The 13,493-nt window shown below is 44.8% G+C and overlaps 1 protein-coding gene across 1 annotated transcript; it reads left to right on the top strand.

Moving 5' to 3' along the window:
- The first annotated feature begins 3,264 nt into the window (after positions 1 to 3,264).
- On the top strand, positions 3,265 to 7,630 carry LOC124669333 (polyamine oxidase 1-like). Its single transcript, XM_047205967.1, has 7 exons — positions 3,265 to 3,376; positions 3,487 to 3,745; positions 4,339 to 4,485; positions 5,689 to 5,813; positions 6,553 to 7,238; positions 7,338 to 7,419; positions 7,551 to 7,630. The coding sequence occupies exons 1-7, from the start codon at positions 3,265 to 3,267 to the stop codon at positions 7,628 to 7,630; spliced, it is 1,491 nt and encodes a 496-aa protein (XP_047061923.1).
- The last annotated feature ends 5,863 nt before the right edge of the window (positions 7,631 to 13,493 follow it).

Here is a 13,493-nt window from a genome sequence, read left to right as displayed (position 1 = left end):
CAAGAACCAGAAGAACAAGACTGCCGCGGCCGCCAACCAGCAGGCCTGGCAGATGCAGATCAAAGCCGGCATCGCGCAAGTAGCCCTCCATCCGACCTTAGCGGAGGGCTGCATGCTTGTCAAGAGAGAGGGGATCGCCGGCGTCGCTCCTCCGGCCTCGTCGGTGAGCTCGGTGAGTTCCCAGCTGCGTCCTGGAACTCCCGCTCCCTTGTCGTTCCACCCGGCGTTGCGGTTCGCCTCCGGCGTGCCGCCGGTGCAGTTGACCGGGGCGCCGGAGCAGTTCAACGGGGCGGCGGTTCCCGACCTCAACCGGACGCCTAGAAGCGGTGACTCCTGCCCGGACGCGACACACAAGACGCGCCAGGTGCCGGAGGAGAGCATGCCACAGCCCCGCATCCCGTTCGACGAAATGGAGCCGCCTGCCCCGACGATGGACGACCCGGTACGTGAGCTCTCTCAATGTGTGCGACTGCCGTGTATCATGCGTCTGATGTCCGGTCATTCGTAGGACTATTGGATGGACCGCCATGAGACAGACATCCAGGCCATTATCTTCGGCGGCGGCTTCGTTCGCGATGATCGGGCCGGGATAGGCCCGCATGATGAGTGGGCAGCAACGCAAGATGCGGAGGACATCAAAACCGCACGATTGTTCGCGACCCAGCAGACGCAGCCAACACCCGTCGTCGTCGACGACTTTGACGACGCGCCAACACAGCCTGTCCCCACGGACATTGTGCCCTACCTTGTGCAAAGTGTGATGAAAATATTGCATACCTTAATTTGCAGGGTGCAAAGTTGATGCTAGTTTCTCTTTTTTGGAATCTGGCATGCGCCGAAAATGCGTCTCCCCGCTGGAGCCAGCCCCAGACGCAAACGGATGCGCGACCATTTCCGCGTCCGCCAGGCAACGCAAACGGACGTCCGCGGATATTTTGGATGTCCGAAATGCTGCGTCGCGCCGCTGAAGATATCCTAAGTTGTTAAATCAGAGGAACAAAGTTAATTGGAGTGTGCTAAAACTAGCAAGAAACTGGTAGTTGAAAATGAAGATTAGTGCCAGTAGCAAGTGATAGGAAAATTATTAGTGCAAGTAGCAAGAAATTTTAGACCTAATGACGAGTGTCTTGTGTAATAGTCTTCATCGGTTACACCGTCTGTCAGTGGTACACCTCAAGGGTCATATCCAGGCTCCTCAAATGACATCACAAATGGATTTCTCAGTGGCCCTCAAATATAGTATGTCAGAAACAATAAATTATGTACTAGTGAGTGATGTATGTAAAATTCATACATAAATTTTATAATTTATTGCTACAGATTTCCACATATTGCAAATACACACGGCAAAGTCACGCCTTTTCCGTGTGTATTTCAATCATTATGGCTATATATCGGCAACTTTCCTTTTTTTTCCGATATCAAGTAATTCATAATTTATTTTCTTTACCGAGCAGCGCTTGAAAACGGTTCACCAAAAAGGCTCCGGGTGAGTGGAAAAACGAGCTTCAACTTAAACAAATACCGGTAAGTACTACTAGCTAGTTCCGCGCATCTCTTTGATTCTAGTTTCAATATCATTACCATCCTCGAATATTGTAAAGTGCTTGACGTAAAAAGACGGGAATAATTTATGTGGATTATACGTTTACGAGTTCATTCGCCAGCCGACCTGTCAGACGGGGAGAATTTTAGAACAACTTCAAGTACATAAACAATATTCATATTTCTATAATATCACCATGGATTAATTGTGTTGTGTTTCATTCATATATATTAACCACCTTCTTTAAATTATTAGACCGAACAGTTGCGGGGCGGTCTTCTAGCAACCGAGCGTGTACGAGCAATTCAAAAAGAATTGGCGGAATTTTTACTTGACCAAGTCATAGATCCAAACGGAGAATTCCATCAGCCACAAATCAACTTTGCGTATAAATTATATTGTACATGTATATGCATGAACGTGTATTGTACCATTATGTAATATGTTTAGCCAAGCACGATGAAAGACGTCACTTCGATCTATATATTCATAACGATGTTGTGTAATATAATGGTTCCCTATATATATGTGTGCATTAACGTGTTTCAAATGGGTTGTGGCGGCAGATTCTGCCACGACAACGTCTTGGTGCACTTCCTTGCCGCGACAGGGAAACGCTTCAAAACTCAAACTCTGCCGCGGCAGAAACATTTAGCACCGGTTGTGCTAAAGGTCCTCCACCCGGGCGCTCGTTAGCCAGCTACGTGGTGCCCATTTAGCACCGGTTTGTAACACAACCGTTGCTAAATGGGGAGGCTTTAGCCTGGTTGAGCAACCGGTGCTAAAGCCAGTTACAAACCGATGGATGTTTTTCACTAGTGACCCTAGTACATGGCAAGAAAACGCGGCCGTAACGGCTCCGTCAAATGCGGCCAGCACGGCCACATGTCTCTCGGCTTTGCCATGTATATTTTTAATCGTGTTTTTTTTGTTTGCCTCTTGTTCGTGTACATTTCTTTGCCGTGTGTATTCGTGAAAATATGCTGCGTGTAAAACCTTTGGCGTGTTGTTTTTTCCACCGTGGTTGTAATCTATTTATTGAGGAGTGTTGCGCCGCAGGCATACACGGCAAAGACTTTCTTTGCCGTTTTCCAAAGACCTTGATAGCCGACAAAGTTTATTTTTTATAGTAGTGTAGAGCTTGCGAATCGGCTAGAGGTGGCAAAAAAAATTCTACTGGTTTCCTTGGACGGGCACGAGCTTGCACCATCTCTGCACTCGCACGAGCTTGGTGCAACCTCTCCCATCTTTGCACGTGCTGAGGCTAGCTCTAGAAAAACTGTTGATTCGGTCGTTCCTCCTCATGCAACTCGGAGGTGCTTTAAGAACCATGCAGATCGAGATTAGATGCCTGTCTTGATAACCAAGCAACCCAATTTTAACTTGACAACCAAAACACAGAAGCCCACTATGAACTACTTCTAGAATCGGGCGATTCAAAACTGAGAGTCATGCGACATGAAACGGTACAAACGATTGACCGAGCGCTAAGACGAGAACTAGCAATAGCGAACCCGAAAGTAGTATAATACTAGAGGGAAGCATACAATATATTAATGCTAGGGTCTGGCGTAGTATTGCACTATGTCCTTATATATACTCCCCGATGGACCATTACCGTTCCACACAACACGCTAGGCAGCTAGCTAGCTAGCAAACAACTGCTCAAGTCTCGAGGCTGCTATAGCTGTTTGAGAGACGAGAGAGCGGCGGTAGAGATGAAGCACTCCACGGCCACAGTTCTGGCCCTCCTAGCTGTTGTAGCACAATATCCCTCCCATGCCGCCCCCGCAGATCCCAAGGTCATCATCATCGGCGCCGGCATGTCCGGTAAGAGCCTAGCTATTACACATTTACACTAGACGCATCCATGCATAGATATTATGAAGAGGTTTGCGTACTTAGGTGCATGCTTAATGCGCGCCTAGCTGTTCTTGTAGGTATCTCGGCTGGGAATAGGCTATCGGAGGCCGGGATCACTGATTTTGTTATCCTTGAGGCGACCGACCGCATGGGTGGGCGCATCCACAAGACCGAGTTCGCCGGGGTGAACGTCGAGATGGGGGCCAACTGGGTGGAGGGTGTGAACGGCGACGAGATGAACCCCATCTGGAACATGGCCAACGGCACCGGAGGGCTTAACCTCAGGACATTCCGCTCTGACTTCAACCACCTCTCTAGCAACACCTACAAGCAAGAGTACGTACGAGTCTTATTATAATTCATCTCTATGCATACTAGTTTTGATCAAAGTTAATCTTGTAAAATATAATCAACCCTATAGAAAAAGTAGCAACATCTACAACATTATATTGATATTATTAGAACCATCGTGAAATGTACTTAAGTATCATATGTATCTGTTATCATAGAATCATAGATGTTATATTTGGTAGTAGGAAAACTCTTCTACTCCCTCCATCCATAAAAGTATCTCGAAGCTTTGACCAAATTCAGATTTATCTATAAACTAAAGAGTGTCTAGATACATTCAAATTTTGACAAATTTGCGACGTTCTTTTATGGACCAAGGTAGTATAAATTTCGGTGACGTGAAAATCTAGAACAGTTAGGAGAACTATTATTTACCCTAGCTACATGTTGAATACCGATTAGGAGAACTATTATTTGGCTCCTTTTCAAAAGAACAAAAAGTTAAACAGCGTATCTATATGCATTTCTTACTGTTTCATCTACATACTTAAAATGACCCTTCATGCATTAAGTTACAAGTAAATTAAATTCCTTGGAAAATTTATAAATTAATTGCATACCTTCTTGTGTTGATCCAGTGGTGGCCTTTACGACAAGAAATGTGTTGAGAAGGTAATCAAGAGAATGGATGAGGTGGAAGAGAGCGGTAGCAAGCTCTCCGGCACGTTGCACCACAGCGGCCAACAAGACATGTCCGTCATGTCCATGCAACGCCTCACCAGCCAGTACGTATACGCTCACTAATTCACACCTTGCTCTTTCAGTATAGCGCCTAGTGCATGCTTCGAAGCATTAGATCTGCTGGGAGGTTCTTTTGGGATTTAGAGATCTAGTGAATGGGCATTGCATTATAGTGTATTGTATTTCTTAGCTTCTATATCTGATGGCTAATCTCCATCGTAGATCTTCGTTGTACTGGTAGAGGATAAAATTGTGGAGATGTAAGATTTCGCCAGCGTACTCTCATGAGAGTACTTTACCACGAGTTCTTTACTTCGTTTTTGGTCACCCACACAATTAGGTCACCAATGCTGATTTACCTAGGTCCAGAACTTTTATGTGTATTATATTAGCTCTAATTTTGCTTTAGATTTTTAGATATGACGATGATATACAAGGTATTACAATGACGCATGAGTAAGTTGTAATGCATGACCTCGACGATTCTAATTATGGTTGAAGTAGGAAGATGCATTTTAAATCGACGATGACAAAGACAATAGCTTGCGCTTTGGTACATGTGATGAACTAGCCCTTGGGAGGACTTGGGGTCCTTAATTTTTTATGTTGGGGTGAAGAGAATCCAACTCGAGCATGTATACATTCAAAGTTTACGGGATGCATGCTAGCGAACTGCAGCTGAGCCGGCGTCTCAGCTGCTGAGGTGACTTTGGCGCATGATTGATAGATCCTGCAGTAAGACATTAGATAATGCATGTAATTAGCATATTCGTTGTGTATGACCTTCCGCAAACTTAGTCGACACTAAGACTAGACTTTGAATGGTCGACACTCAATAAAACAAAAAAAAAAAGATGATTGAGCGCTACAAGATTCTACTGTCAGTTGTTAGAATATATATAACGGTCCCATCGCTACTATAAGTAGAGAAGGAATAAAAAGTCCTTTATACTAGAGACTCGTGAGTACGTCGTTAAGGTCAGCTTTAGCGAACGTTCAGGGTGAGTTCGGAAGCAATCATATGTCCTCGAGTTTTCTCATCTTACAGTATTTCCAAAGACCACAAATACTTAATCCAAATGGCCCATACGACTCTTTCTGCGCGCATCCACACTTGCATATTTTTTCTCGTACACATTTAATTTGGGAAATTTTATTAAACGACGTTAGGACTTTAGTCCTGTGGAGTGAATGTGCTGTTAAAAATTAAAGTTTATGGTGGATAGCAACTTGTGTATGTGCTGCAGGATGCCTGACGGTCCATCCACGCCGGTGGACATGGTGGTCGACTACTACCAGCACGACTTCCAGTTCGCGGAGCCGCCGCGCGTGACGAGCCTGCAGAACACGCAGCCACTGCCGACGTTCAACGGCTATTGCTCCGGTGTCCCCCCCTCTCTAAACTTTGTTCTATTTAGACGGCTAGGATCTGCTGATACCCCTTCGTGGGTTGACTTAACATGTGTGTTTGGTTCATGGGCAAACATGTACGGGATGGGATGTGATAAAATATGTTTAATTAACGATTAATAGAAAAATATAAATATACCATTAACACACCGATTAATATGTAATTAACGGGTCCTTTTCCCTTTGTGGTGGAGGCCGGACCTAGCAGGCGGCCGCCTACCCGTGCCTAGCAAGGTCACTACCCGCACATACTTAGCGAGGCCGTTTCTTCGACTGGGTGTGGCGCAGATGTAGCAAGCTCGTTGCTCGCCACGCCATGGAGGCCGCCGCCGCCGAGCTAGGGAGCCACGTTGAAAATCAAGCCCGCCGCTTACCGCGCCCTGGAGGCCGCCGATCTCGAGCTGGGGAGCCACGCGGAAAAGCAAGCCCATCGCTCGCCGTGACATGGTGGCCGCCGCTGAGCTGGGGAGCCACACATACGACGGTGGCAGGTGTCGGAGTCGCATCGACGGTCATGGATTCTCAGGCGGCTAGTGAGATTAGTCATGAAATTCACGGATCATATAGTCCAACCTATCTCAGAAATATTCGGCTTTTGGGATGGGATCATCCATATTTTCTGGTCACGAACCAAACGCACGTTTACCACCTGAACGTCGTTCGCCAAGGGGGGGACACCGGAGCACAGCCCACGTTCAACAACTTCGGCGACGACGTCTACTTCGTGGCCGATCAGCGGGGCTACGAGTCCGTCGTGCACCACGTCGCCGAGCAGTACCTCAAGACTGATCCTGAGTCCGGTGCCATCGTCGACCCCAGGCTCAAATTGAACACGGTGGTGCGTGAGATCGCCTACTCCCCCATCGGCGTCGTGGTTAGGACGGAAGACGACAAGGTGTACCGGGCAGACTATGTCATCGTCTCCGCTAGCCTCGGTGTCCTGCAGACGGACCTCATACGGTTCGAGCCGCAGCTGCCTTCATGGAAGAGCATGTCAATCTACAAGTTTAACATGGCGGTGTACACCAAGATCTTCCTCAAGTTCCCCAAGAGGTTCTGGCCGGAGGGTCCCGGCACAGAGTTCTTCCTCTACGCCAGCGGCAGGAGAGGGTACTACCCGGTGTGGCAGCAGCTGGAGAAGCAGTACCCAGGGTCCAACGTGTTGCTGGTGACCATCACCGATGACGAGTCGAGGAGGATCGAGCAACAGTCTGATGAGCAGACGATGGAAGAGGCAATGGAGGTGCTCAGGAAGATGTTCCCAGAGAAGGACGTGCCGGAAGCCACGGAGATACTTGTGCCCAGGTGGTGGTCCAACAGGTTCTTCAAGGGCACCTTTTCTAACTGGCCCATTGGAGTCAGCCGCTACGAATTTGACCTCATCCGGGTACAAATATATGCATCTTTCTTGCATTTTATTAGTTGTCTTGTGAGTTCCATATATAATTATGATTCTTATTTCCCTGTTTTTTGGCATGTAATTCAGGCTCCTGTTGGGACGGTTTACTTCACTGGTGAGCACACAAGTGAAAAGTACAATGGCTATGTCCATGGAGCATATCTTGCAGGTAATTAAGAGGTTTTTTTTTTCTCTCATGCTTGAGTTTGGTATCTTGGTATGAACACCGATCCTGAGATATTTCCATGACACGGTGCTTTCTGTTTTGCTATTTTTTAACAGTGTGATCGTGTTTTCTAGGTATTGACTCTGCCAACATCTTGATTAATTGTGCCAAGAAAAACATGTGCACCTACAATGTCAAGGGAAAGCATGACTAATCCAAAGGTAAAAACTAGCTGGTCCTACAGCTACCATTTAACCCATAAAACATGTAAAAAACATTAAACCCATAAAGCATGCGAGAAACATTTACCCATATAAGTTGTGTCTAACTACTGCTCCCAACTTGGGGTTTTCCGTGTTGCAGTGAGCGATTACAACGCCAAAAGTTATGGTTTCCTAAACACTCAAGGAGCATGCTTTCTGATGTTCACCATTGCTGATTATTGTTCCAAGTGATTTTTGGGCATTACATATTTGGTTCTTTTGTAGAAGACAATTGTTGTTAGGCTCAGCTTGAAGTTCTTTCCATTTACCCCTACGGGTTCTTTTCATGACAGAGTAGGTAATATCATAGATTAGTTTGACCATCGTACTAGTGAAAACATGTTATCCTTTAACAAAATGCCATGTATGCAAAGCACATGTTAGTATGGTGATCCCACTAGGGAAACATGTTATACTTCCTGGAACAACAATCTTATTTTGTGTGCCATAGCTTCGTGAATCCATTCTTATTTTGTTGGAAGTACAAAAAGGCAGGAATAAGACACTAGTTTGATGTTGTGTTTGTGTAATTTCTTATACAAAACAAAAGAAAAATATGTTAGAAAATATGTTGTGTATAAGCAAGAAACCTACTGGCAGCTATGCAAGTACATGAATTAGATCACAACTTACATCCTAAAATTTCAATAAAAAATGGTGCTACATCCTGCAAAAAATAGTTACAAAAGCAGTCTATATAAGTACATTCACTGTACATTGGTGGGTTTAGAAAATTTTCGAGTGGTACTGTCAAGGGAAAAACTACATTTACTAATCCATTGAAGTACACCCCATACAAAGCTCTAGAGCTACTTCTAATAAATACATCCACTGATGAATTGAATGTATAAACTGTAAAAAGCTTCAGAGCAGCTTAAAAAAAACTACATCCATGAATGCACTAAAAGTGCATCCATACGCTCCAGATTAAGTAAATTAATCCAGTGAAAAAGCTTCACACCTACTTAAAACTACATCTAATAGCTTCAAAAATTACTTCTACACACTAGATTAAGTACAACATGTATAAAGCTTCAGCGCAAATTTACAAAACATCCATGGTTACACTGAAAGTACATTCATATTTACAATTAAATCTAAAAAACTAGATTAAGTACATCACATAAAAAAAAGCATCGGAGCTACTTCTTAAAACTAAAACTACATCCACAAGCTTCCGAGAAACTTTTTATATAAGAGTACATCCACTAATCCAGTGAAATTACATCCAGTATCTTTAGAAGTACTTCTAAAACCTATAATAAGTATATTCAGCTCCATAGGTGGAAAAGGCACCACCACTTGAAATGGATAAGACATCACTCATATGAAAAAGGAGCGTGTGCATGGAGATGGGGATACTTACCAGCATAAGTCTACGAACTCCCACGGACATGAAGCGGTTCATCCAATTCTGATTTGCTATTCACCAATTGGATGTTGTAGGTAGAGTATCTGGTGAGGCACAGAGTGTTAGAAATACCTGCCAATGATTCAAAAAACTGAAGGAAAAAAAAAGCACCGAAAGCCACGACGATGGTCACCTGATATATGACTCCACCCTGCTGTTAGAAGGTGGCTGAATACAAGGCACCAAGGAATCAAACTCTCCCAATTCAAGCAAGCCCACAGTGGAAAATCACTTATGGGACTACAAGCTGCACTACATGTGTTGATACATAAATGATACAAGCATTTTGGCATGAGTACTTTGGGCACGTGTAGGTATTATTCGGATAGATTGGGTCGACGATAAACGCTTCTAGCAGCTAGCAGGGATGACCATGAATGGCACCAAACCAACATGGCAATCAGTCAAGCACTTGCTTGCCCTCTGCTATGAAAAACGGGTGTTGCATAGGGTATTCCTCTTTTCCAAAAAAGTTCCCATCCTAACCGAACAGGTTATTCATCCCGAATGATCGTGTAGGTAGCCATCCCACCACTCCATAGCTTGCTTAGCTCCAGGGAAACCATATAAGGTACTAGGGTTAGTAATGGGTAGCTGCAGAAAATCAATTAACGTTGACAGCTTAGTCGTTCTGGTCTCATACAATATCTTGGACAATGTTGGTATCTGGGGATCGAAATAGAAAATCAACCAACTGAACCAAATACTTGCTTGCACACTTTTGAGAAGTGTAAACTAGACAGTACGTATTACAAAAAAAAAAAAGCTAGACAGTACAAGTGAACGGCTTATTTATCAAACTTCTACATACACAAATAGTTGTGAAAAAGACGTATTGCCAACTTAATTTTGATGAATTTGACAGAAGTCAAATAAATTAGAGTGAATTCAATGTTTTACCGATGATTTCGATGTTGACAAAATGATATCCATGCAACATCAACAGTATATGTAAAAAAAAAACAATTGTTCTGATAACCAACATGATTTTAGAGAAATACTTGCACGGGTTACCATTTATGTCCTCAGTAGTACGAGTGATTCATGTTCTCAAGTTTGTTTTCTAGGAAACATTGCAAATTATGGCAAAGTGGAAGATGCTTGACGATCTTTCCATAATTCCATTTATTCTGTCCATGAATCCATCATTACGAACAGAAAAAAAAAAGATTGCTACTTGCACCACAACAAAATGATGTAAGTTCATTCATCTTTTGCTCTTTGTGCCCTATAGAACTCAGTAATTCCCTTATCTCCAATAAACCAAACAACAACATCAAATGCACAACAAGAATTATTGATGAAACGATTATGTGCTCATTGAATGCTCGCTATAACCAACTGATGCCCTGTTGCCCGTAAAATGATTAGTGGTACTGTGTCAATAGTCAATACTATATGGACATCACTAGGAATCGGATGCCGATTTCTTGCCTCCCATCGGACCTATGTATGACCGTAGGATTGGAAGCAAGGCAACCATAGGATCTTACACAGCCTCGTGCAGCAATTCCGTTAATTGAGGAGTGATTGCATGCTTCCTTAAACAGATCCAGTCCTGTAATGTCGCCCCTCTTCCGTTATTCAAGGAGCGGATTTGCATGCTTCCGTTTAATAGGCTCCCGTGATGCAGAAATAATTCCAACTTTTTGGAATTATGTTTATAAAATATATTACTACAAGAAATTAATTACGGTTTTCTAAGTTAAAATTTTCAACAAAAAAAATAGTTCTGTGCGACGGAAGCATTGCTTTTCAACATTTGAAGCGCCATATTTTTGAGGAAAAATTTCACGTTATTTCCTTGCAATAAATCATGGCAGATCCACGTACTGTTTGTAATTCTCCACGATTTTATGTTCAGTACAAACTATGCTCCCTACCAAGAATATTTTGCTTCCTTTGCCAAGCTCGATTACTTCAAAGATCTTTTATTTCCACCATAGAAAAGATGCTACAAATATTCGTTTGCATGGATGCTGCTTCCAACAGATAATATAACTTACAAAGTAAATAGTGTTTCTCCTTCCAAACAAACATTTGTTTCTATCGATATTGGTTACAGAGTAATTTTATTCCAAAGGAAATAGTGTATCCTACAAATACTTGTTTCTATCATCATTGCTTCCTAGGGAGGACAATTTTTTCTTCCAAATAAAAAAGCTTTTGCTTCAAATGATATCACAATTTGCTTCTACATACAAGAAGAATCAGCCATAGGGTTTGTCTCATCTGGCACAATGCCCCGCCGCCCATATCACATAGCAATGGTACATTTACATTTATGGGAACATCAGAAGCTCGTCAATGACATGCTATAGTGACATCTTGCCACCGCAGGCAACCCTCCCTTTCTACTGGAGTGCCTACACCAGGCACACTGGTCTTCTTCCACTAACACGAAGAAGGTGCTCGCTCCACCAGTGGTGCTTCAAACAAGAGAAGTCGACAAAAATAATCTCGATCTCATTGTGCTCATTGTTGTGGCCGAACGATAGCAGCCATTGGAAGAAAAAGGTAATCTGCAAAGTCTCGACTTGAATCATGAGCACAAATATGAGAAATGTAGGAAGCATAGGTAATGATAAAACTACAATGTTACTAACCAATTGTTATCACCAGAATTTGACCGGATCAGAGGTGGGCCACGATTACAGATGGGCTTGAAGAATATATATGGAAGAAATACATGAATCGGCCTTGTATACAAAGTTTGGGCTAGTTTGCCCGTGTATCTGTAACATAGTAGGATACGTGTCAGTTAGATAGAGTTGGGCTCGTGCACGGTTGGGACTATTCCCACGTTAGAAAGTCTATGGACTATAAATATGTATCTAGGGTTTATGAAATAAACAACAATCACGTTCACCACAAACCAATCTAGGCGCATCGCCAACTCCCTTGTCTCGAGGGTTTCTTCCGGGTAAGCATCATGCTGCCTAGATCGCATCTTGCGATCTAGGCAGTACACGTTTATTCGCTGTTCATGCGTTGCTCGTGCTTTGAAGCCTTGTTGATGGCGAGCAACGTAGTTATCATAGATGTTTTAGGGTTAGCATTGTTCATCGTATCATATGCTCGTCGTCGTGCAACCCTTAGATGTCTAGCCGCCCTTACACCTATCTTGGGTGTAAGGGCGGCACCCGCTTGATCATTATTTAGTAGATCCGATCCGTTATGATTGCTCCTTGTTCTTCAAGGATTAGTTTAATATCTGCATAGTTAGGCCTTACAAACGGGTTGAAGGATCCGATGGCGCGTAGGGTGTAGTTTGCTAGCCCTAGACGGGATGTTCGGGGATCAACTTCGTGTTGGTTTTTAGGACTTGTCTAGGGTCGGTTTACGATCACCGTGCGTGGCCGCCGGGCTCAATCACGAGTAGGATGTTCCGATTATGTGGTGAAAACCCTAAATCGTAGTAGGTCGTTTTAGCTTTATTTTGATCAAGCAGGACCACCATCCGATCGTACATCTCGTACGGATCATGGGTGGATCGGCTCCTTGAGCCGATTCACGGAGACAACCCGAGAGCCGATCGAGGCTCGTATTTAATGTTTACGTGTGTGCCATGCAGGAAACTAGCGAGGCACATCCAACACCTTCCCGACCGGGTATAGGTCAGGTGGCACGCCCTGCATCGGCATCGGACGTGCGTGCCGGAGTCTTTGCGGGCCGTCGCTCGGAGGGGCCGGGGCCAGCCGCAGCCACCGGGAGCCTCCCGGCTCTACCGTGTTGCCCGCTCGCTGCTCGCCGGTGGGTTTCGACCGCAACACATTCCGGCACGCCCGGTGGGACCATCTTCGACATCAACCGCATCGCCATCTACATCCGAGATGGCGGAAGGCACTCCGATCACGTACGAGGATCCGGCCGAGGAGCTCAAGAAGAAGTATGACAAGGTCAAAGCGATCCTCGAAGCCGACCTCATCGGCTCTTTTCACGGAACCCGCTCACATGGCATCAGGTGGAAAGGGTTCTCACCCGAAGCGCGCTCGATGGAGTGGACCTGTCCGCCCCGTCGGAAGAACGCACCGAGGTCTCTGCGTGAGGAGATTAACTTCATGGTAGCTCATTCGCTGCACCGCCATTCGAGAGCCCGGTGAACACTTTGGAGCGTGTCGCTCTTCGCGTGATCCAGGAAATCATGAAGCATCAGTACTCTCCGTCAGGACCAGCTCTAGGGACTCACCAAGGAGAGATGCCACTCCAGTCCCGTCCACCGCTGCAATTCGCCTTGGCAGCACCAGAAGTGCCGAATTCACCGGCATACGTCGTCTACAAGATCGGTGGTGACCCTAGTGACTACCAGTTCTTGCATGAGGCGCCTAAGGAGATCCCTCACGGATACACGTGCACATACGTGCCAGACTGCAATACATCGGGCCCTCACAAACCAGGACCGC

The sequence above is a fragment of the Lolium rigidum genome, chromosome 7, assembly GCF_022539505.1.
Source record: "Lolium rigidum isolate FL_2022 chromosome 7, APGP_CSIRO_Lrig_0.1, whole genome shotgun sequence".
NCBI classification, from domain to species: domain Eukaryota; kingdom Viridiplantae; phylum Streptophyta; class Magnoliopsida; order Poales; family Poaceae; genus Lolium; species Lolium rigidum.
This window is presented reverse-complemented; position numbering and strand designations above follow the sequence as displayed.

Coding starts and splice junctions, on each gene's coding strand:
- LOC124669333 (XM_047205967.1), top strand. CDS start 3,265: ATGAAGCACTCCACGGCCACAGTTCTGGCCCTCCTAGCTGTTGTAGCA. Junction 3,377..3,486: donor CATCGGCGCCGGCATGTCCG/GTAAGAGCCTAG, acceptor CTGTTCTTGTAG/GTATCTCGGCTGGGAATAGG. Junction 4,486..5,688: donor ATGCAACGCCTCACCAGCCA/GTACGTATACGC, acceptor TATGTGCTGCAG/GATGCCTGACGGTCCATCCA.